The 24,150-nt window shown below is 31.2% G+C and overlaps 1 protein-coding gene across 1 annotated transcript; it reads right to left on the bottom strand.

Annotated features, from left to right (window-relative positions):
• Positions 1-10,531: 10,531 nt before the first annotated feature.
• On the bottom strand, positions 10,532-23,315 carry Atg14 (autophagy related protein 14). Its single transcript, XM_088224583.1, has 8 exons — positions 23,040-23,315; positions 19,581-19,851; positions 18,428-18,582; positions 17,688-17,836; positions 13,814-13,991; positions 13,344-13,532; positions 12,049-12,199; positions 10,532-11,217 (listed from the first exon to the last, which is right to left on the bottom strand). The coding sequence occupies exons 1-8, from the start codon at positions 23,234-23,236 to the stop codon at positions 11,086-11,088; spliced, it is 1,422 nt and encodes a 473-aa protein (XP_088080709.1). The 5' UTR covers positions 23,237-23,315; the 3' UTR covers positions 10,532-11,085.
• Between the last annotated feature and the right edge of the window lie 835 nt (positions 23,316-24,150).

Here is a 24,150-nt window from a genome sequence, read left to right on the forward strand (position 1 = left end):
AAATATAATTGATTTTCTGTTTACTGTAAAAGTTCGTGCATAATCTCTGCTGTGAAACTAATTTGGACAATAATTATTATATTTTTGGCTTTTACCAACTATAAAAGTAATTAGCATATAATTGGGAAACAAACAAAATGTTCAAAAAGTTTTTTTTCAATCTTCAATTTATAATTTCTTTTACTGAACCAAAAACCTGTCAAGCTCATATTTGAACTGCTTTTTTCGAAATATGACATCAACATACCTAATTTATTCATTTAACTTTGGACATTGGCACAGAGCCGGACCTACCGTAGGTTCAGTTGATCTAAAAAAACCAGACACATGCTCACAGGAGAGGGGAGAATAATATGCTCCTATTAATTTATAAACATGTATATTGTCAAATAGGTGCGAAGGTTTTCACGGTCACTGTTATAAATATTAAGTATCTTTTTTGGGTAATACCGTGTATGTTGGTAATACGGTATTACCCAAAAAAGATACTTAATATGTATATTGTCTATTTAATTCTGAATTATCCTAAACGCCAAAACATAAGATATGCAGGAGAGCGATTTTTGGAATAGAAACTCTATGTTTCAGAGTAAATTAAAAGTAAAAAATCATGTGAAAAATTAAAAGTTTAATTGCCTTTCAAGAGTATTCTAGGGATTTAGGATAGCTCAGTTAAATGATTTAGAGTGTTTGGCGCTTAAGATAAATAAAAATTATTGAATAACTTAAAAAGAATAGCATTTTTAGCATTTAAGATTATGCATAAAATAAAAGAATTTCACAGAATCATATTCTGTTAAAAAAAGCATTTCGAAAAATTGGCTTTTAGGATATTTCATAATATATAGACGATATTCCCGTCCCTTCTCAGTATGTGACGGGGCGCTAGATCCGACGCTGATTATTGGGAGTATTGCCAAATGGCAATTTCTTCCAACTAACCACTAAAATAAAATGGGTTTTATATTATTTAAGCTTTAAAACACGCGCGAAAAAAATATTACAAAACAGGTACAAAAATAGAACTAGCAATATGTGTATATAAAGTATCGATACCTCCCAGTCAACAATGCGAATAGGGAATAAAAAGAGAGGAAAAAAGGAGAGATTATTAGAGAAATGTTTTAGTAGGAAAGCCATATACATACCTACTTAATATATCTGTTAAGTGATTTTTATTTTTATGAAGTAGCTTTAATTTCTCATTAAGATTGCACAATTTTGTTTCAACAAAATAAACTTATGTTTTTGATAACAATAAAAAATCACATAAAAAAAAAAACCATCATCAAAAGGTAGAATTGTTTCAAATATTATCTCCCTATTTTTTTTAAATGTCACTTAACAGTTACAATAGATACTCGTATTGCCGGCGCAGCGACGATATCTTGCAAACAGGTAAGTCATAAGGTGTTATTAAATGTTACTAAATAATTGTATTGACCACTTACCGACTTTGGTTTTTACTGGTTTCGAGACGGGTAAACTGTTGTTTACATATTTCATACATACTCTAATCAGTGATCATTTGTAATAAACATGAGGTAAGGTAATCATTCTTATGCTTCAAGCACCAGTCCAGGAATTATGAATAGTAGTGAAAAACCACCTAATGGGTAAATATTTCAATTAGACTACTGAGAATTGAACCCGGGACCAGTGTAAATTAACCACAGAGAATTTATCTTTGGTATTTTCCTTAACAAAGAGGGAGTAAACAATAATAAGACACAAAATAAGAATGTAAAAATATGGAATTTATTTTATTAATAATCACCACCTATACACATTTATAATACAAATTTAAATTTCACAGCGTAATTTCCAATTAAATATAAACAAGAAAATTGAAATCAGTAAGTTGTAAATTAACCCCTTACCAAACATAGAATTGTCAATGGTATTCCCGATATCTGAAAATACCCTATAGTTAACTTAAGGACAATGCAATATTTGCTATATCTTACCTTTAATCTGTACTATAACTTAGATGTAGTAAGGGGTTAAAATACATGCATATTTTATGACAATTTTTTTTTTCATACTTTCAAACTAAAGTAAAGGAGATCTACATGTGAAGTAACTTTCAACAATCAATCCAACTTATTGTAAAGTTAGGAAAATAAATGTCACTTCGGTTTCACACTGGCAAAAATTACAATAATCTAATGAACCCCCTCCTACAAAACTGGCATCTCAGAATTTTCGAAAAGATTCCTATGTATAGTTCCATATTGAAACTGCAAAAATTTAAAGAAGCTATTCCGTCTCAAAAATGTTTTCCATCTCTGTTGAAATAAATGTAAGTTTAATAATACGAGGAATGTCGTATTTTCCATATCTGACCCTAGAAAATTATTGTTTGTATCATAGAAATTATATGCAAGATGTCGGCAAATTAATTAAGATTATTTCACACCCCTGTCTAGAGTACCACAAATGCGTCAAACTGAGAAAAATGAATGAGAAGATTTTGACATTTGTAACAACGTACTCAATGTAAAAATACTGTAATATATAATCAATAAAAACAATTATTTATTTAAAAATATCTTTAATTGTTAATTTAGAAACTTGATAAATATGTTATGACTGTAAATAAATATCATGTTAGAGAGCCATTATGCACTTGTGTGCAGTTTTAATGAACTTTTTAGTTATGTCAGTTTGGCAAGTGTACTACATTCCAAATTCCATTTAAGGCTGTAGTCTGGTAAAATGAACACAAAATTAGGAAATCATACGGTTTTGCCATTTTAAAACTAATGTTTTTTTTTTATCGCGCAATAATAAAAAAACATGAATTAGATAAAAACAATATTTTTTAAAGGTATTTCTGTTAAAAATATACTTAATATAATTACTTTTAGACCGGCAGATTAATTATTTAATCGTTTTCAAAAATATTGTTTTTATAGAATTTAAGTTTTTTTATTTTTTTATTTTTTTATTACTGCGCGATTAAAAAAAACATTCGTTTTAAAATGGCAAAATTGTATGATTTCTTAATTTTGCATTCGTTTTACCAGACTACAGCCTTAACGTTCTATTTCTTAAAACACAGTGTTTTTTTACTTGTGGGGCCCTTGAAGTAGGGGTGCGATTATTCTTGATTTTTATTACATTTGAATTTAGCTGGGAAGGGCTTGATGCAAACAGAATTATGTTTTCACAAGACAAACTTATTTTATGTTTTCATTATCTGAAACAATTATTTAAAAAAAACTGTTTTTAAAAATGTTTTTTAATGCGTATTTTGGTCTGGGTATTTTAGTAAATCCTAAAAATGTTTTAAGTCGTACAATTAGAATAAAACTTTTCTAATATCGATGATTGCATGGGTTTTGAGGTGCAAAAGTTTTGAAAAATTCAAGATAAATTGGCATTTTATGAAAACCTTTGGTAAAAAATACTTTTTGTGTAAATGAGGTCAAATATTATTGGTAAACACTACACCTAACATACCCAGTCATATTTGAGTGGCTCACAAGCCAAGTCCGTTCTGGTTAATTTTGAATAACCTAGGTTCAAAAATAGTGTGTCCGCCGGCAGATTCGACACTTTAAATCGCGCTGTCTCTGGTTATAATAAAGCCAGCGGAAGGATAGAGTATCGTTCGACGCGGGAGTGTTGCGGATTTTTTACTGTTCACAAGTCAGTGAACAAGAGCCCACTAGGCTTACGCGGTTGAGGCGTATTTCGCAAACAAGAATTTGACCAATGCGACTAAGCGGCGTTTTTATTCACAGTTCGATATCCAAATATGGCCATTGAACCAGTTAATATGGACGTTGGTGTAGAAGTTTAAAAGAACTGGATCAGTTGAAAATGAACCTCGACCCGAATCTTCAATTTCTGTTTTGGGTCTGGAAAACTTAAACCGTGTGAGAAACAACATTTTGAGAAATTTACGCACATCCAACCGTAAGGTTGCAACATCTACAGGCAACAAAAAGTTCTCAGTACACAACATTTTGAAGAAATATTTGAAATTCCATCCCTACAAGCTACAAATCATCCAGCAGCTGAAAAAAGATGAGCAAATATGGAGGGAAAACAATGCCATAGTGATTTTGAAAGGACTCTACCCCGACACATTACATTTTTTAGTGATAAGGCGCATTCTCACATTTACACAAATAGCTAGAATATTTTTTCCTTTTAATAATATTTGTAGAAAGAAAAAATACATGTGACATACAATTGCACAACTGTGCACTGTAATTTTTTTTTTGTCATTAGTAATATACACTGTATTTACAAGATGAGGCGCTTAGTATGTTGGGATTTATCTTTAAGGTAACCAGCAAAGTATTTTTTTTACTCACAATATAATTCTTAGGTTTTTTTTAAGTGTGAAAAGGTTTATTTAATATGTATGTGTGTTTACTTGCTTACTATTACTATAGTTATGGAATTAATTTTTTTAAATCATATTTTTTCATTGTATATAAGGTATGTTAAAGGCAAATTATGCCATACATCAACCTATTGATACACATAGACGCTCCCTGAGCCCTCAAAAATGATGACACTAATAATCGATATCTAAATGCTCAGTAATTCCCAAAATGTATTTAGTCGTTCTTTAACCGCTGGCCAGATGTGACATTTAGAATCAAAATTAAAACGCCTGCTTGTGTCATGAAAGCGTAAATAAACATTCTAAAAGGATTTTATAACTTTTCATTGATAAATATTTGTTCATGAGTAATTAACAAAGCTTAAAATAATTCATATTCAAATATAAATATTATTTTTTGTAAACGTCAAACTATGCCTAGTGGCTCAATTGCGAAGCTATTCTTACTTACAGAGATGCATTGATAGGAATACATTTTAAAAATATAATAAATGTTAGTTAATGTTATTTTTGCATCCCCAAAATCCAGTGAAAAAAATAAATGGGTCGAAATTATAAGGAAATAATCTATTATTAATAATAATATCTAATAAAGGAAAATATATAATATTCGTTGAATGCAGCCCTAGTGTAAATAAACAAACTTGGTAACTATGGGTACGTTTTTGTGTCACTACTTGTGACACGAAAACATACCCGTGTACTATTTTGTGGACGTGTCTATGTGTATTGATAGGTCGATGATACCGTTTCTGTAAAATAAATATTTTATTACTGAGTCAATACAGCAATATTTACTTTAACATCCACTATATATTTTCCAAATGTTTGAGTTTACTGTTTACCATATTGATGTGCCATATATGTTTTTTGAATTATTTTTTGTGTTTCTGATGCTATATTTGTGGTGATATACTCATGTGTCTGTGTCAATTAATTGCTCGTCCCATCTCAACACAGGACTTTTAGTCCCATGGAGTTGGGACTTATGTCTCAAATAATGTGTAATAAACTACATGTATGCACATATATATACAGAGTGTTCATGAAACCCTGTCACATCCGAAACCACGATGATCAGTATGAGCCAGAAGACATATTGGCACATTGAAATATTTTTTTGAAAGAAAAAAAATTTAAAAAATAAAATATCAACAAAAGCAAATGATTGCTTACTTCTGCAGGGGAGAAACGAGGGGGGCGGAGTCTGATATTGCGCTGCGCTCCCCTCACATTCCCCTGCAGAAGTAAGCAACCATTTGTTTTTTTTATTTTTAAATATTTTTTAAATTTTCTTTGTTCTAAATATTCTTTTAAATATGCTTATATGTCTGCTTGCCCATACTGATCATCGTGGTTTCGGATGTGACAGGGTTTAAAGAACACCTGTATATTTTTTAAATTTTTGGTGGAGTAGCATAAATATCTCAGCATTTTTTTAATTAAGAGATTTCACGAAATATTTTTGCCATAATACAGATTGGCAAGTTAGCAGTTTTATTTGGTTCTTAAGGTTTTGGAATTATATAATTAAGATACGAGATGCAAGTGGTGAAATCTGACAAATACTAAAGAATCAATATGTAATCATACAAAAACCTCGGTAACAATGCTCGCGAGCAGTGAGGAGCACAAGAGACAGGTTAAAAGAAAAACAGCAATGAAATATATAGTGTGAAAAAAAACAACTAAATTGGGTGACTGTATGACTGACATACATTGCGTATATATTTAATCCAACATTCAAGTCACTAAAGTGTGTCTCTTGAACATAAGGTGGCTAAGAGATAGCTAGAATTAATTTTAAGCCTGCCATTTTAGTAGTAAAATATTAAGATTAAGCTTATCGGCGGTTAGAAATTACTCGCACATTTTAATGCACACATTTGTAATTTGTTTTTGTAAATCTGAATAATTTTATACGACATCCAGTTGTTGTCTACAAAGACTTGAGTATGCTCAAAATATTATTGGTAACTAACAATCAGTTTAAAAATATGAGGGATCTGATTATTTATCATTACGATTGTGAGCCAGGTTTATAATAATTTGGAGACGGATATATGGCAGCCTGTGCATTTACGGGGCTTATGATCGGTCATTGGCTGGTTTAAATGGCCACATAACACAAAAAATCAACATGGGAGAATGGAAGAAATATGGTAAAATATGTTCAAACACATAGAAATGTAGAAATGGTGAATGTTATACAGTGTGTGTCACTTAAAGCAGCCAATGACAGGTCATAAGCCCAGTAAATGCCTAGACTTCCATATTTCCTTCTCTTAAATGTTCTCCGTGTCTGGTGTAAAAAGTTAATCTTAATAAATCCCTAGGGGATGAAATCCAGTCTTTGTCTGCAAACATTTGGACAAACTCTAAATATTGTTGCTTATAATGGCGATTTTAAATTAATTTGAAATAGGATAATAGACAATAATAAACTATTTGGATATGTCCTACACATATTTATGTATTTGTTAAATTAAACTTTGATGTGTTTTTTCATTGTGTACAGTCAATATGAATTTATATTATTTACAGCCCAAAAAATCTTTGCACAAAGTCAGGACTTATAAACAAATGAGTTTCGCGTCTTTGTTTAAAACATGTTTACTTCTGTTAATAAAAAATAACACTAAAGTATACCTATAAAAAACATGCAAATTAATCAAATTGACTGCTATTCATTTTAAATTCACTGGAAACCAACACAAAATGTAAGGACCGACATCAAACACACTGCAATTAAATAATAAAACCTTAAAACCATAAAGTAAAAAGCAAGTAAAGACAAATTACTAACAAATTAATAATAATGACGAAATTCAGTGCTATGGAAAATTGAATATAAAAAAATGTTTTCTTACACGTGGAAAAAACCAGAGAATTTAATTATACGGCAATTCGAAAATGTATGAAAAAAATGATGAAAAATAATTACTTAGCAATGTTGCAAGTTTGTGTGGGTACAAACAAAAATTCAAATTGCCTTCCATATTCTGTTAGATCCTGGCCACAATGATTGTTCATGTTACTGGCCACTTAGAACATAACATATTTTTTTTATATGATAGCTCCAGTATCCGAAGTGGAGAGACGGTCCAAAAAAAGGAGAGTAAAGAAAATTTTGAAAAATATAGTGTTATAGATTTCTGGTTTCCAAGTAGCAATTTTTTTTCAATGTTTAGTGTATTTTGACAGCTAAGCTCACCGATGACATCACAAGTGGAGTAATTTGAAAATTACAGAACTTTGTAAAATCATAGCAATGAAAAATTTTTTTTGCTTAGTTTGATAGTCTATTGAACCACTAAACTTTCTTATTGTGTATCACATCCAAAAATTTCTTAAAATTGTAAAGAATCGAAGATGTAACAATGATTTTTATTTTTTATATTTTTTATTTGTCTTTAAAATGGAGATTATGCCTATATCAATGTTTTTTTTTGGTTTCTATAATTAAAAACTAGAATTAACTGTTATGTAATAATATTTAGGTGTATGTATATATGAATCAAGATATCAATGATCTAATGACCAACATAAGACGGTTATTTGAAATACATACATACAAAACAATCATCAAACGGTTTTAATTTTGCTACCTAATCATAAATCAATATTTATTAATTCAAAAATATACAGAAACATCACGTCAAATATACAGAAATTTCACAAACAACTTAATTCCGTATCTTTACACTATCTTTTATCAATTAAGTTTCTATCACATTCAATTTCAAACCCGTAATACATAAAAATATTATATAATACAATTCTTCAATTCGTTAAAAATAGACAATGTTTTTAAAATACATTTAAAAAAAAATACCTAAATAAATATTCATTTTGTCAAACTGTTTTCTGTTGTTGAATTATTAAATACGAGACACATTGTAAAAATGCGTAAAATCATTTTTTGATTATTTTATAACGCATATATAAATTTTATTTTATTCATTTTTGATAACTTTGTTTATATATAGATGATTTAAGTTGGACAATATGAAGTAGAAAAAATAAATTATTAAATACAGCGCAATCCGGAAATTAGAATCACGAACAATTTTATCAATCAGTTATGATCAAACTTCGTCTATTGTTATCACTTAATTTCACATAAATTTCAAATGTCAATGAAAGTGTCAATCAAGAGAAATTATTAAACTTATTACCTTCTTGAAATTCTTACATTAAGTAATCATATGTCACGAAAATAGATTTATTTTATCCCCAATAGATAAATTCATATTATATGTTTAAAAACAAAGTTATTTGAAATGGACAATATAAGCACGAAATTAAAAATTCCATAATCCATACATTGTTGAAAACGGTTTCTTAAAACCTTGCTATTTTAACACAGCAACTAAATTGAATAAACGCGTTTGACGGTAGTAAAACATAATCTCAACAAGAATTGTTTTTGTCTAAAATTTTTTTTTAAATAATTGCCCTCGGGTGATTTTGCCTGAAAAGGAGATGACAATTAAAGCGTGTAGAATCCTACTTTTATTTTCATTTCATTCACTACAAATATGTGAATAATTTATGCTTACAAATATTTTATTTTACATAGATATACATAACTACAATTATGTTGTATATAATAAAAAGTATCTTTATGTATAAATATTAATTGATTAAAAAATTGTATGTATTAAATTATCATATTAATTTAATGCAAAAACCCTATTTTTTATAATAGACAGAAAAGGAGGACAAAGACAATAATATTTATGCCAAAATTTTTGTTCTGTTTATGGCTTGAATATTTTTTACAGACACAAAGTCGTAGTGCTTTTGGTGATTTTATGATTTATTAAAGTGTTAGATATATAGGTACATACTTTTTAATGTTTGCATTATTTAAATTTTATAGACATTTTCTTTAGTCATAAAAAGCATGTTATGCATTTGGAAGCAATCTGTGGTAGAGTGAGATTTGAACCTCAGACCTCCTGATTAAGTGTCTGCTACACCACCTCAGGACCACAACCCGTCTTATTATGCAGGTCAATTGATAAAATCTCTATTTCTCTCTATTCTCTGCGTATTTCTTACAAGGCCGATGGACATGTAGTAGAAATGCCATGGAACTAAACATTGCCATGTACACGCGCCTAGTTAAACCAGGATTTCAATAATAGGGTTAAAAATACATTTTATTAAAAAAAAATAGACCTTAGGTAACCCACAGATGTATTATGTAAGTCAAAAATTATTAATATTGCAGAGTAAAATAAAGCAACAATGTGATTTAAAGTAGTCTTCTAAATTGCATTTTTGCTTGTGTACTATTGTACATCAGTGTCTCTATTATTATAGAGAATAATTATATAGACTCAATGCATATTGAAGAGAACAACATCCCGGAACCTCCTTTTAAACGGTTACAAAATAACACAGTACAAAAGCTAATTAATTTCATTTTTTGACATTAATTTAACAATGCGGACGATGAAAAGGAAAGTCCAATAAAAGTGTATTAAATTCTTGAAAGTCTGCAACTAGTTAATAAACTAAGAAATCATTATAGTCCTTAAAGTATAGCTTGATTAGAAGACAGTTGTCAGCAAAAGTGACGGCATAACTTTCTAGTAACGTCTAAGGAGTGATTAATATCGACACATGAAAAATCATTGGTATCTGGCATGTTGATTTATTTTTTTAATACAATGCTTGACATATAAATCAATATAATTATATAAAATCAGATTAAAAACTAAAATAAACCTAATTATTAACGACGTTTTTACAAGATTACATCATTTTGCAAAAATGTTAGAGATGGACAAATTGATAAATGTAAATCAATTGAATAAAAAAATAATTCATTTGATGTTGTTCATGAAAAAAAGTATAAATGTCTTATTTTTTGGTGAATAATTGTCTTAAACGCACTATAATAGGCTTGTTTTTACGTTTTTATATCAATTTTCGGAAACAGAGTTTCATGTTTGCATGATAAAATCGATTTGATTGATACATGATCAGTGATCAGTAATTTCCTAGTGACATTTGGCAACTGTCATTTTAATCAATCTATATTTTAAGGACTATAGTTATTAGTATATGTAGTATAGTTATTAGTTACAAAAGCTCTGGATATCTCAAGCAATTGTCTAATGGTGAATAATCTTTGTTACAAGTATTTTGTTGTGATTTTATATTTTTTAATGAAATGGAGGTACAATAAATAGAAAATAATTTCATTTTTGGGAAATTCGGAATTGATTTTTATACAAGGAAACCTATCCAGCATTTTTCTTTTGTTAGTACACTATTTTATGTGTTTTTTTTTTAAACGGTACTGCGTGGGACAGATCCACCATGTAAAAAGAGGTCTGACATATTTACAATTGAATCATTTAGGTGTATTGATAGCTCAAAAAAATAGATTATTCTAAAACCTATTAATCTGTTCTACAATCTTACCCACAGAAAATCGTGGTTATGATTTCTATTCAAAGTAAATTAACTTCAATAATTCGTAATATTTTTTTTCAATTCACTTTCACTTTTGTGAAATGTGTACAAATGTAGTCCGTATTACTCAGACCATAAAAAACTGACAATTATCAGAATTATTGACAAATCGATGTAAACCATTGTAGACATTACAACTGAAAATGTCCAAAAATATATAGAACAGGCACTGCATAAGAAATTACCGCAATTCAGAACGGGTCTGTGCAACTATTTTGTCCATAGGTCGGTTATTTGGTGGTCCAGCCTCTCCACATGGAGAGGATGGAGGCAGCAGCACTAGTGACCAGCCCGGGGGCAATGGGAGCTGAGACCAGATTGATGGCCGGAGTGCGAATATTTGGTTGGTTCGCATCACCCAGCTGAAAGTGATCACAGGATAATGTAATGTGTTTATTTAGATAGTTGTACAAAATAAATATAAAGGGCACCAACTAGTAAGCAGCCGATGCTAGGTATGTTATGCACTTACACAGTCCAACATCCCGTCTTTTATAAATATAAATTTTTATTATTTAAACTGATATGCGTCTAGCTCAAGGTTTGTCTCAAAATTGAAAAATAAATTAATGTATTGTAAGAATTATTTTAAAAGACGCTTGCTCAAAAAAAATTAAGACGCATCCAAATTGCAAAGAAAGCCACAACTCGACTGAAACTTAAAATTTAGCAAGATCGGGCATCTTAAAGGAAACAAAAATGTACATAGTGCATACGCTTGTTTCCAATATTCTTATATGGCGCAGAAACATGGACAGTTAAAGAATGTGAGCAGGAGAGAATAAATGCCTTCAAGATCTAGTTTTGGCGTCAAATATTGAGGATCCCATGGACAGGCAGAATAACAAATGTCTCCATACTGGAGGAACTCAACGTGAATGTTCGCCTTTCGGCAGTATGACGTCAACGTATTCTACAGTTCTTCGGACACCCAGAATAACAAATGTCTCCATACTGGAGGAACTCAATGTGAATGTTCCCCTTTCGGCAGTATGACGCCAACATATTCTACAGTTCTTCGGACACATAAACAGATGTGAAAAAATGACACAGACCATTCAGCATGGAGCTGTAGATAGGGCGCAGAGCCGTGAAGGGTGGAGGTGCATTTTTAATAGAATGGCTGGGGAGAGTACCAATGATCACGACCCTCAGCACTGAGGAATGACGAAGGAGAAAGAGTATGTACTTACCGTCTCCCAATCCCACTGCAGATGTTCCGGGGGCTCCTCTTCTTCGTCGGAGCCCCCTCCCGCCTCGGCGCCCCCGCCCCACCCCCACCACTCTCGCTCCAGCCATTGCGCCTGCCGCCCGTGGCGCTGGTAGATGTCCTCACAGTGGATACTGCAATTATACAATTGCTAGCTGTCTTATACTGCAATTATGTTTTAATCCAAATTATTTGTTTTTTACTGAGACTTTATATTAAAACATTTTCAAATACTGTGTTAAAAAATATTTAATTTAATAAATATTAATTTTTAATCACGACATTATGATAATTATTTTTAATATTTCCTTCCTTTCACTAACTCTTTTAGCTTGCATTGTTAAAATTAATATGCAAGTCACTCAACCAAATTTTAGCTACCTAGCCTCGTTAAAAACCTTCCAGATATTTTTTATGTATCGGAAGGAAAAATTTACCAATGGAATTTATTAAAAAGACATGGATGAACTATGTTGTGTACATAAAACTTCCAACACCGAAAAATCTGATTTTTTCTTGGTCTCCAAAATTTCAAATAGTGATTTCTCAAAATGATGATTTTCGGGTCAGTAACTTTTGCCTGAACAACAACGATATGACAGCTAAAACAATTTGTATTGGAAATTTATTTTAAAATCGTTTATAAGGACAGTCAATATAAAATATTTGGTTACAAAGGTGTATTTTCACTACCTAAATTGGCATCAAGTGAATACAAGATAAATTCCTTCATGTAACAAATGACCATGATACGCTACAATTCAACATATACTTACTACAATTAACTTACTTATTCAAAAAAGGTCATAAATTCATTTCAGTTGCTCGTGTTGTAACTTTTGTACATTCATAACTCTTGTATGCTATGATGTTACATGAGTCTACATAGAATACAAGACTTGATACATCTCTCTTATTAAAAAAAATAATGAAGTAGTATTTTGCTAAAATAGGCTTTATAAATTATGGAAAATAAATTATTAAACAGTATACATATAAATAAGTAAAATATTTGCTTTAAATTACCTGAATTCCAAACTTTTGTAGAGGGATTTTTTAGTAGTCATTTAAAAGTTAAGTGAAGATCTATAAACATTTGTTGAGTGAATACATATATGTATATCAACTTATTTTTTTCAATCCGGCAAACAGAATGTTTGTAAATTGAAAACTTACATCAGTTCTACTGCAAAATAATCTCAATTGAGTTACTGCTGTTTTTATAGTTGTATTGGTGTACCGATGAAAGAAATATTTTTTCTTTAAATAAAACATTACCTATTCAGTTGCAGAGGACAGGCCCTGAGTAGAACATGCAGGGGCGGCTCCACTACGGCAGGGGGGCCTCCCAGGCCAGGGCCTGCCTCCCCGAGCCCAGCCCCGGCTGCCACAGCTGCGGCACAGCCCTGAAGGCGCCACACTCGTCTTTTGAACCGCCGCTCTTCTAATTCACAGCTGCATAGATCACTGCCAAAAGGAAAAAATAGTTGTAATAATTTTGACAAGCCAATATAACAGAGATTTTTTTAAAAATAATTGTATAGTGTTTATTATTCACATCTATGAATGTATTGGGTGTTAACATAAGTTGTGTCCATTTTTTCCAAATAAAGAGAATAAGGGGACACAACAAAAAAAATTACAACAAATTATTTAATAATTCGTAGCACCTTCACCAAACACTACTATTAGCTATATACTCATTACATTAGTAAAGAGTAAGTCCATAAATGAATTGTTAAACTGACCTATACGAGATGTTAAATGGAAGTCTGACATCCAGATAAAATGCCATAATTTGTAATAGTTGTGCGCTGTACGCGAGCGCGGCACTTATCCGGTACGCTGGGTTCTGCTTCACCGGCTCAGGGGCCACGGTCTGTCCACCGGGGGTCTGCTTGTTCACTAAGCACTTATGGGCAGCAACTACAAAGAACATTACAAATGTAGCTAAAGACCTCATGATATATGTATGTGATATTACTTAGGAATAATGAAAAATTTATGCATAGAAAGATGAATAAACAGAAAAAAAGTTTTTTGAGAAGGGAATGTGGAAGTGTGCAAAGGTATTAATTTGTCTTGTTTCTGGAATTACTTTGTATCAATTTAAGAAATATTTATTTATTTCTATCGGCTTATGCAGTTTGTCTTTAAAAAAGGCTTTGACAACGTGCACACCACCGATGATAATTTATGGTCTAGAGATTAGTCTAACGTTTACAGAGGTCTCCAAAAGCCTCCTAGACAGGGGGACACCAGATGGGTGAAATATTGAAGGCATACTTGATGATATTAGTGGTACGGAACGAAGGCCTTGAAGGTGCTAAGGTTTAGGATATTTTAGGACCAACAAAGAGCTAGAAGAAATAAACTGCAAGAATACTATAGTATATATGCCAAGAAACGGACGTGAAATCAGTTCCCCAAACAATTGACTGTCAAAGTGTTTGAAAAAGCCCTTTCTTTCCACTTTCTGTCTTTGAATTAGTAAATAATTTGAATGTGTTTTTATTGTTAAATTTTTTTTTGTTCGTATATATGTGACCTCCGTTGAGTATGAAATTTGTTGAATGCAATTTTGTCAAAAACATATTACTCATACTCAAAGAGAGGTTGGTTACCCGTACACATAAATCAAAAGTTTCTATTTTACATTCACTTTTGTTGTCGACTATTATAATACATATATTTATCAAACCAATTACACTTTGTACTTAAAATTGAAAGTAGGTATAGTAAAAATAACAATCCTTAATTCTGATAATGTAATAATCATTTGTTATCATAAATTTATGTTGAATCTTATCTATCAAAAAGCTAATCACTTTCACAGTTCAAGGTTAAGATCACAACATGTCCTTACTTACATTTCAACAATCTAAGATAATGTATTATTAAATAAATGTGATGAATAAAAAATATGTTAAATTACCATAAATTGAAACCACAATATTAGATTCAAATATTTAGGCATGAAAATGAGATTAATATAAAATTTAATAGGAAGTGGCCCTTACATTCCATTAAAAATGCATAGAAATTGGTATTTTATAAACAACAATATTCAAATTATTAATTTCTTAACAAGTCATTCTTACATTCATTCATTCTTCACATAGCATTAACTGAAATCATTCTTTAAGTTTCAGTAAAACTTAGTTCTTACAATCAATTAAAAAATTGCACATAAAGAGTACACAACTGCATGTCGCAAAAGCTCAGGGAAATTTGACAATTTATAAAAAGAAATTAATACATAGCAAAAGACACGGTCATTTGAAATGTTGTGTCAAATACTACAAAACCAAATATTTTGTGAAGAGTTGCTTAACTTACATATAAAATATTTTTTTAAAGGAATAACACGCTAATCCATTATTTTAGAGGCTTGTAAGCAGATAGGGAAGAGAGGATATGAAAGGAAGTTATGAAAAATACACCACAACACCCAGACCAATTGAGAAAAAAGTTTTTTTTAAACATAAATTGGTGGGAATAAAAACCCCAACGCCGATTTCATGGCTGGCCATCTAACCAACTGCATCACGGTGGCGTGCTTTCATTAAATTCAATATGTATTATTAAATCATGACTATAAAAAAAAACTCAATTTCCTTAGTACAAGGCACATATGGGATAAAGAAATGTAACATTTGGTTGAGACTTTTTCTGTTGTTTATTATATAATGCTATTAAATTACATACATGTTGGTAAATTAATTTCCAGAAACTGTTTGAAATGCATATATTTTGAATAGAGAGATAAATCACAGTTGGATATGTTGATTACATCATTCGGAAAGATTACAGCCAAAGATAATGCAATTGCTGAATCAAACCAAATATAAGTGAAACATATGAGCGAAGAACAAACTAGACATAAATGCAGTTCAGATGATGATAATCAAATGAAAAATAACACAGATTTTGGTCGAATTAGAAAATAGAACTGATGAAATGTTAGATAAAAGATAGTGTTAAGCTTGGAAATAAAATAATCAATTATAATATGTACACATATGTACATACAAGTACATACATGAACGTATTATAGATAGTCTTGTTTATATATTGTTAGGTCTATGCAAATCTGCAAAAAAACTCTCGTTTCCAAATCATCATTGGTAAACCAAATGCAGTATGTTTTAATCATCTGTTACATGAAGGTAAGGTGATCAGTCCTACGCTTCAGGTACCACACTACGAGGCGGACTTATCTCCACTTGATTTCATTTTTCAGGATTTTTACTTGATAGTAGCCATCGAGTTAAAAACACTCGTCTGATACTGGTTCTATTTCACAAACAGAACTGTATTCTTCATCAGCCTGGACACAGTACACAGAAGTTTTATCATATTTTTAAATGACCAAGTATATAAATTAAGCCCGTTGCAGGTGATGTAAACTAAAAGACATTTTGAAGGTGAAATAAACGCATTGCCTATAATGCACTTTTGTACTAACGATAAAAACCTTTTTTTTCCAGTTCTTTGCGTACAAAACATCCATGTTAATTAAAAACATAAAAAATTTGGTAAAAACAATTAGGCAAAAAACTGTTAATACATCAAACTGCCTTGAAGCATTTGATATGTGGATCCACTGTAGAATGTTAAGAATATGAAAACAAACAAAAAAACCTGTCTTTGTTGTATTGTTAACTCAAGACAAGATCTGGACTTTTTTGGTTTGAATTTACAGCGATTTAAACGAGCACTAAATAAATAGTCCAGATCTTATCTTGATGTCCCTTAGGTTTTTCAATGCTTCTTTTCTTTTTTTAAAAAATGATTTTAACTATTATTTTATTGTCATATTAAAACCCTATAAATTGTAAAAATAGACAAGGTCCGTTAATAAATAAATATTTTGGACCGATATTATAAAGAACAATTAAGTATTACATAGAGTCAAAACAAAATAGAGAACGGTTCACCACCATTGAGTTCCGTAAGATTTCATATTTTGGCCATGGCCAGGTGATAAATATTCCGTACTTCAGCTTGTCGTAAAGGGGAAGATTGAGGGATGTAGAGGGGTTAGAAGAAAACAGCTTTCTTAGCTTCAAAAACATTTGAGCATTGACCAGGATTAGAACTGTGGAGGAGCTGTTTCGCACTGCTCATGATAGGGAAGCTTTCTCCCAAGTAGTCACCAACGTCAGGGGGGCCCGACATGACACACGAGCAAGAAGAAAAAAAAGCTCACAGTTAAAACATTGAATACAAATCAATTTTGACAATTTTGCCAGTTGGTTCACTTCACCTGCAATGGACTCGATATTAAAAACTCTAACTCTAATATGTATATTTTCTTAATGTCCCACGTAAATTAGATTCATTCCACGGGATCACCTAAAAAACTTGCAAGGGTTCACTCGGATACATTTTGATAACAGTAACCGTGAAAATCTATGCACTTATTTAACCTTTTTAAAATTTACAATAATTGGAGAAATAAAGAAAATCATTAATTTGTCAGGATGTACATATTTATATTCAATGATTTTCATTTAAAAAAAAACACAGATTCAACGTCAGATTCCTTTGAACACTATACCAACAATATTTGTGTTCGTACAAGTATGGAGGAAATTGAAATAAATGTAGTGTTCGTACCCCAGTGACAATAAGCGCTGTAGTCTCCTATGTCTATTGGTAGGAGGGCAGACAGTATCTGCAGTGAGGCGAGTGCCTGTCCTCCTGAAGTGGGGCGTGAGGCTTCAGCCAGAGCTCGTTCCGTGCACCCCACGCTTCCCAAACCCATACTAAAAAATAATGCAAATGCTATATTACTCTTCACTGTATTTCTTTTATTGAAACTTGAAGGAACATAATATAAAGATATGGTTTTAGAATACAAACAATAATAAATATAATTAAAAATTGTTATTTATAAAATGATTCACTATTCCATAAAATCATGTTTAAACACTTACTATTCCCAAGTAAGAGCCTAAAATTTAAAAAAACTAAAAATAATTTTCGAAAGAAACATATTTTTTACATTAATGACATATATTTCAATTTTGGGGGTCATTTTTAACGAGCTGTAAATAACTCATTATAAGAAAACAGAAATTGAGTTGTGGTAGAGCGAGGTTCGAACCTCAGACCTCTGGTCCATGAGTCAGAAGAATAAAACATATGTATACAATATTATTGTTCCAATATTTATTGCTTGCATACTGTTTGATATCTAAATTAAATAAATTATCTTTCAAATTTCCATGCCGAAAGGAATTAATTACGCGACTTACATTTATAATGTTAATTCAAAATAACTGTGTTTAAACACCACAAATTATAACATTTTTATGGTTTTTACGATATTAAAAATATAAAAATGAGATAATTACTTTTGAGAGTTGGGAATTTCCTTGATTGGGAACACAAAATCCACCAGCTGTTTAAGGCGCTGTCTCCTCAGGATCTTGAGGGACTCCTGTTCCAGCTCGATGTGACTACCGTGTCTCTCGATAATGGACTTCTTGGTGTGAACGTGCTTGCACACCTTACACAATTAATATATATTTTTTATTATTATATTTAAAACTTAAAAACAGTACTATAATTTAGAAAATGATTTTCTTTTTTTTAAATAATAATATGGCCTGTTCCAAAGCTAAGAATGTATGAAATAAATTATTGAGTTACTGTAACTCTAATCAAGGCATGTATGCATATTTAAAAAAAATAAACAGATCAAACTTAACTCCACATATTCAAGAAAGACAACATTTTAAAGAAGTAAGGACCGCATTGTGTGTAAGAGAGTTAACTCCAACTGTTGTAGCAAAAAGATTCTGGCTTCAGCTCTTACTTTTCGGTGATAAAATTCAAGAGGTGGAAGAGTTAAAAAGACATAGATTTTCAAACATTGGCGAAATGTAAAACATATTCCATAATATTTGACATTTCATTTGCGTTTAATCCATTCTTTTTCAATTCTTATGTCTGTTGATTTTTGTAAAATAAAGAAAGTTAAACCTTTATATTACTGAGAAATCGTAATTGAGGCCTAGACTTCCATATTCTCTTGTCTGAAGTGTTCACCGTCTATGTTATAATATGCTAACTCTTAAAAGACTGTTCTAAAAAGTCACTTTGCAAACGGTGCTGTAACATTGTGTTACATTAAGCAAAAGTAGAGATATTTGAAATACAGGTATTTAAAAACCAAAATTTTACATATTTATGTATACTGTTTGACAATGTATTTTCTATGATTAATAATAATAATGTAATTTAGGCCTTTTACAGCAAAATATGACGTCATATATATCAAGTCTTGTTTTATATGCAGACTTATGTGACATCATAGCCACACTAATCATGATAACTCCGTAGAGGGTTGTAATATAGGGTACTTTGCTAATTGTAGCTTAGAAGTGAAAACCCTAGATTCAGTATACTTGTTTATCGCTGAGAAAAACTGTTATTCCTAGCTGTTGCCAATCAACATACGTACACCTCTTACTACGTAATAAATACTCCATATGTTTTGCATACCTTCTCAATCTTGTCTTTATATTTGGGAAGCTTCACGGATACCGAAAGATTGTGTTCTTTCAGCGATTGCAACTTCTCTCGGTTATTCCTCACATTGTCTTTCTTCTGCTGTATGGCCAGCTTCAGCAGTTCCACCTTCTCCTTACACCGGTTGATGTCCAAGAGGACATTTTCTTTTTTTAGTCTGTTGTTGAGAAGAACTTCGCATGATTCCTCCACGGATCTGATATTTGCCTTTGTCTGAATCCATCTCATTTGTTTGTCTGCGTATCTAAAAATAAAATTTTAACACAATTTATTAAAAGATACTTATCTAGATAAATAACTCAAAAAATAAATTCTTAGAGAAGGGAAGTCTAGGCAGTTACACCGCAATATTTTACTGTCCCTGGACTGGCACTTGAAGCGTAGGATTGATCACGCAACAGGTGATCAAGACATGCTCCATTTGGTGTACCAAATACCACGGTTTGGATATGAAAATGAAAATCTGTTGTTTATATGGATATGATTCCTGGCGAGGTCTTCATGAAATACATACCTCGTTAAAGGTTTACACTGCAATATTTCACAAGACTGGACCCTAAAGCACAAGACTGATCACCTCACCCACGTGTAACAAATGATCCAGATACACTGCATTTGGTGTACCAGCACAGTGCCCTATGAATTTTCATTGACTGGTTATTACATACTCTGTAGTATCACCATTCTGTCTATGTTTGAACATCTATATTTCTACAATTTTTCCACCTACATAGATGGGTAAAGGGATTCATAACCTGCCTCAACAGATATGAAGAAACAGGTCAAATTCATACAATGTTTAACATTCACCATTTTGGCTATGTTTTAATCCTTTCAGGTGCAAGTTGAATATTTTTATAATAAAAATGATATTTTCACAGCATATTAAAAACTCTTCGTTTTACAAAATACTTTTTTTCAGAGGAAACATTGAAAACTACTTGGTTTAAAAGAAAATCGGAAATTTTCAGTCATCTTAAAGCTAACCACAGTGCATATTTGGCAGGGACGGTTCTCACTATGGAGCGAGGAGCGCAATGCACTACCAATAATTTCAGAAATAACACGTTTAGTTCGATTGTTTATCACATTAACTTTATCACATACAGAAATATCAATTACGACTGCCTTTACTTGGTCAGCAAAGTGCCGCTGCTCACCCTCACTGCCCCCAAAACCTCTGCACCATGCCCTGTACTAATCCGGCAAGGCTAAGGAGATGCATTAAAAAACCTGCTCTTGAAGAAATTCCGTTTTGTACTGTGATTAGAGAGAGAAGCCTAAACCAGCTTAAAAGTGGAGATAAAACATAGCAGTGTTACTTATTTATAAAATCTGGAGCACTTCCTGGTCCAGTCTTGAGAACCTTATTGAAGGATACCAAATTGTTCTGAATGTTTATAATTTATTTCTACGCAAATCACAAGACATTACTTACATTTTTTTACTGGATTATGGTATATAGGTTAGAAGAGTAAGGAAGATTTGAGCTCTTCATATCTTGGATTGATGTTCAATTGTTATTGTTTTCTTTAATTAAGAACAAAGATCCTGTGAATTTTTAGAGGTTCGAGGTCATCGAGGGCCAGTTCGAATCAGTTATCATGTTATTAGTTGTCGGTCGGTGTTACCGATTTTTAGTCGTTATTGGTGCATTGTACATATTACAACTTTACAACAAATAATAATTTATTACGAGCGTTTAGAGAAACCACCTACTTAATTATTGTAAACTATTTGTAGAACTACAATGACTCCAGTGGAAAGTGAATGGTTCTTCTTAACTTTGATGACAATAAAGAAGACCTACAATAATTCTTGGTAACAAACGTCTACGATGTATGCAAGAGAAGTAATTTGCTGATGAATGTCGATAAATTGAATGTGATGGTTTTTGTAAGAAATGAAAGTATGACTAAACGTGTAATCACTGTGAATGGGGATATACTGAAACAGGTAGAGGAATTTATTTATCGGTGAAGTATTTAAAAAAAAATATATATAATATTTATTTATAAACCCTTACCGATTACATTCATTTCAGAGTCTTTTGTTTAGTTTTGTCTGATAGTTTATTGGGATGTTCATATGTTTACTAGGGATGGAATGACTATGAAAGATATTGAAAGGAGGGTGAGTGCCAGGAACAGAATGAACAGTGCACTTAAATCAACCTCGGCAAATAAATGTTCGTTGCAAGAGACAAAATTAGCAATTCATAATGGAGTCCTGGTGCTGACCCTGATGTATGGGAGTGAAGTATGGGCTCGGAAAAACAGGGATGAAAGTAGGCTAAATGCTGTCGAAGTGCGATCTCTCAGCCGAATGTATGGTAAAACTATGAACAATAGATGCCCAAATGTTGAGATCCGTACATTATGTAATAATGGGGCATTATCAACAAAATCAGGAAAGGAGCTTTGGGTTGGTTTGGACGTGTAGAGGGAATAGAGGAAGACTGAGAAAGACATGGCATGACCAAATCCAACAAATATTTGAAGATGGACATGTCAAAATACGGGAGCGCGTGCATGAGAAGATGTATAAATGTAAAGGAAGCGAGATCTGTATGCAAAGACAGAGTGATATGGCGGTCTATCCTCTCTGCCTACCCTTATGCCGAAAAGGTGTGATAGTTTGTTGTTGTTATATGTAAATTTAACTTCACTACCAGATTTCAATAGTTGTGTAATTTAAACTTTTATTAAATTTCCTGTTAATCTTGCCAGGAATTGAATTCAGTGCCAAATCTGCTAATCTACATAACAAATTGTTTACATAATGAGGAAGTTCAGTGCTACAGGAAATTAAATATCAAAATTACAAAACATTAAAAAAATATAGCAATAATAATACAACACAAAAAAAATATTTAAAAAAATTGGCTTTGTCTGATATTCTATTAATGTATAAAAATATTAAAAAACCATTGAACATCATCAAAATATTACAAATGTCTAATAAAGTCATTACTTGAGAATAATATACTTAACATCAATACTACACTGAAATTGATGTTTATAATTCTCGGATAAAAACGGAATAACTATATCTATACTATAATGACCAACATAAATATATTCCATTTTGTTGAAGGTCATTTTAGTTATGCAGACTTAAAAAAAATTAAACAATATTTACCTACATGTTATTACAATGACTTAATATTTACAATAAATTATGAACATATTTATAAAACAAAAGGTACTTTTTTTTCAAAAATCATTGGCATGTTTACAAAAATATTTTGTTTGCATGTTTGGAATAAAAATATTGAATGAAAAAAAGTTAAAGGAGTATGTAATTATGAATAAACAGTGTCAACATAAAAATATCATATTTAATTACTCAAAATATTCATACAAATAAAATGCGCATATACAAAAGTTGCAGGTATACAAGTATCGGCTATTTGTAAACACAAAGGTATACCTTTCGGAAAAATGTGATGTTGAATACACGAAGTCTCCGTTCCTTATGCATTGTTTGCAGTAGAAAACCTTTCTAAAATGAAAACACAAATAACATTTACGACGTGTTACACTGAATCTGCTCTCACTTCCTTCTATTGACGATAGTTGAAAATCTTTTGGTGCCTCGCAACTATCATCTGATCTACTTTCCGCCATAACGATTTATGAAAAACGAAATTTCAACACAAAACACAATCATCTGTCACAACTCGCAACTTTTTTTTTTCTCTGACTTAATACTCTATGGTGTTTAGGGCGACCATACTTTCTAGGTTAAAAAAAAAAACTATGAGGCCAAACAAAGGCCAAAAGACTATACTTTCTAGGTTAAAAATAAAACTATAAGGCCAATGAGGAATTTCAGTGGTTTAAAAAAAAATTCTAGACTATCAAACTAAGCCAAATAAAAAAAAATAAAAAAAACTTGGTGTATAGTATTATCAGCGCTATGATTTTTAAAGTTTTGAAATCACTCTGCGTGTGACGTCACAATTTATCTTCAGTGAGTTTAGCTGATTGGTGAATTCACTTCAAATAAACCAGAAATCTATCACAACACTCTATCATTGATTGATTCGGAAGAACGAGTGCCGCCGTTCAAAGTAGTTCAGTTAGTTAAAAAACATATATTTACATTTTAAAAAAAACTTCGCCTAATAATCAAATAATAATAATCAAATATTCTATTTTTTACTGCTCGAAAGAGAACATTTTTGCAATTCCAATTTCCTGTAGTGCTAAAATTCCTTATTAAGAAATTGTTGAGGATGTACTGGAATAAAAAGTAAATGGATTTTTTCAAGTCTATTAACATATTTTATTCTTTTCTGAACAGATGAAGGATAATATAATACCCATACGTTATAAAAAGTGCCAATTCCCCGAGCTTTCTCTGGAGAAATTTATTTAGCTTACAAAATGTGGACACATCATGAATTGCGACTAATTTTAGAATTTTGTCAAGTATATCTGACCACTTTTTAATAAAAATAAAGGGAGTAAAAAAAAATTGTGAATAAAGTCAAATTTTCAAGAGATCCTAGAAAAATGTGTCTCTGATTTGAATCACA

This window comes from Micrasema longulum, unplaced genomic scaffold, assembly GCF_059751315.1.
Source record: "Micrasema longulum isolate JH-2025_06_02 unplaced genomic scaffold, ASM5975131v1 h1tg000299l, whole genome shotgun sequence".
Lineage (NCBI taxonomy): Eukaryota > Metazoa > Arthropoda > Insecta > Trichoptera > Brachycentridae > Micrasema > Micrasema longulum.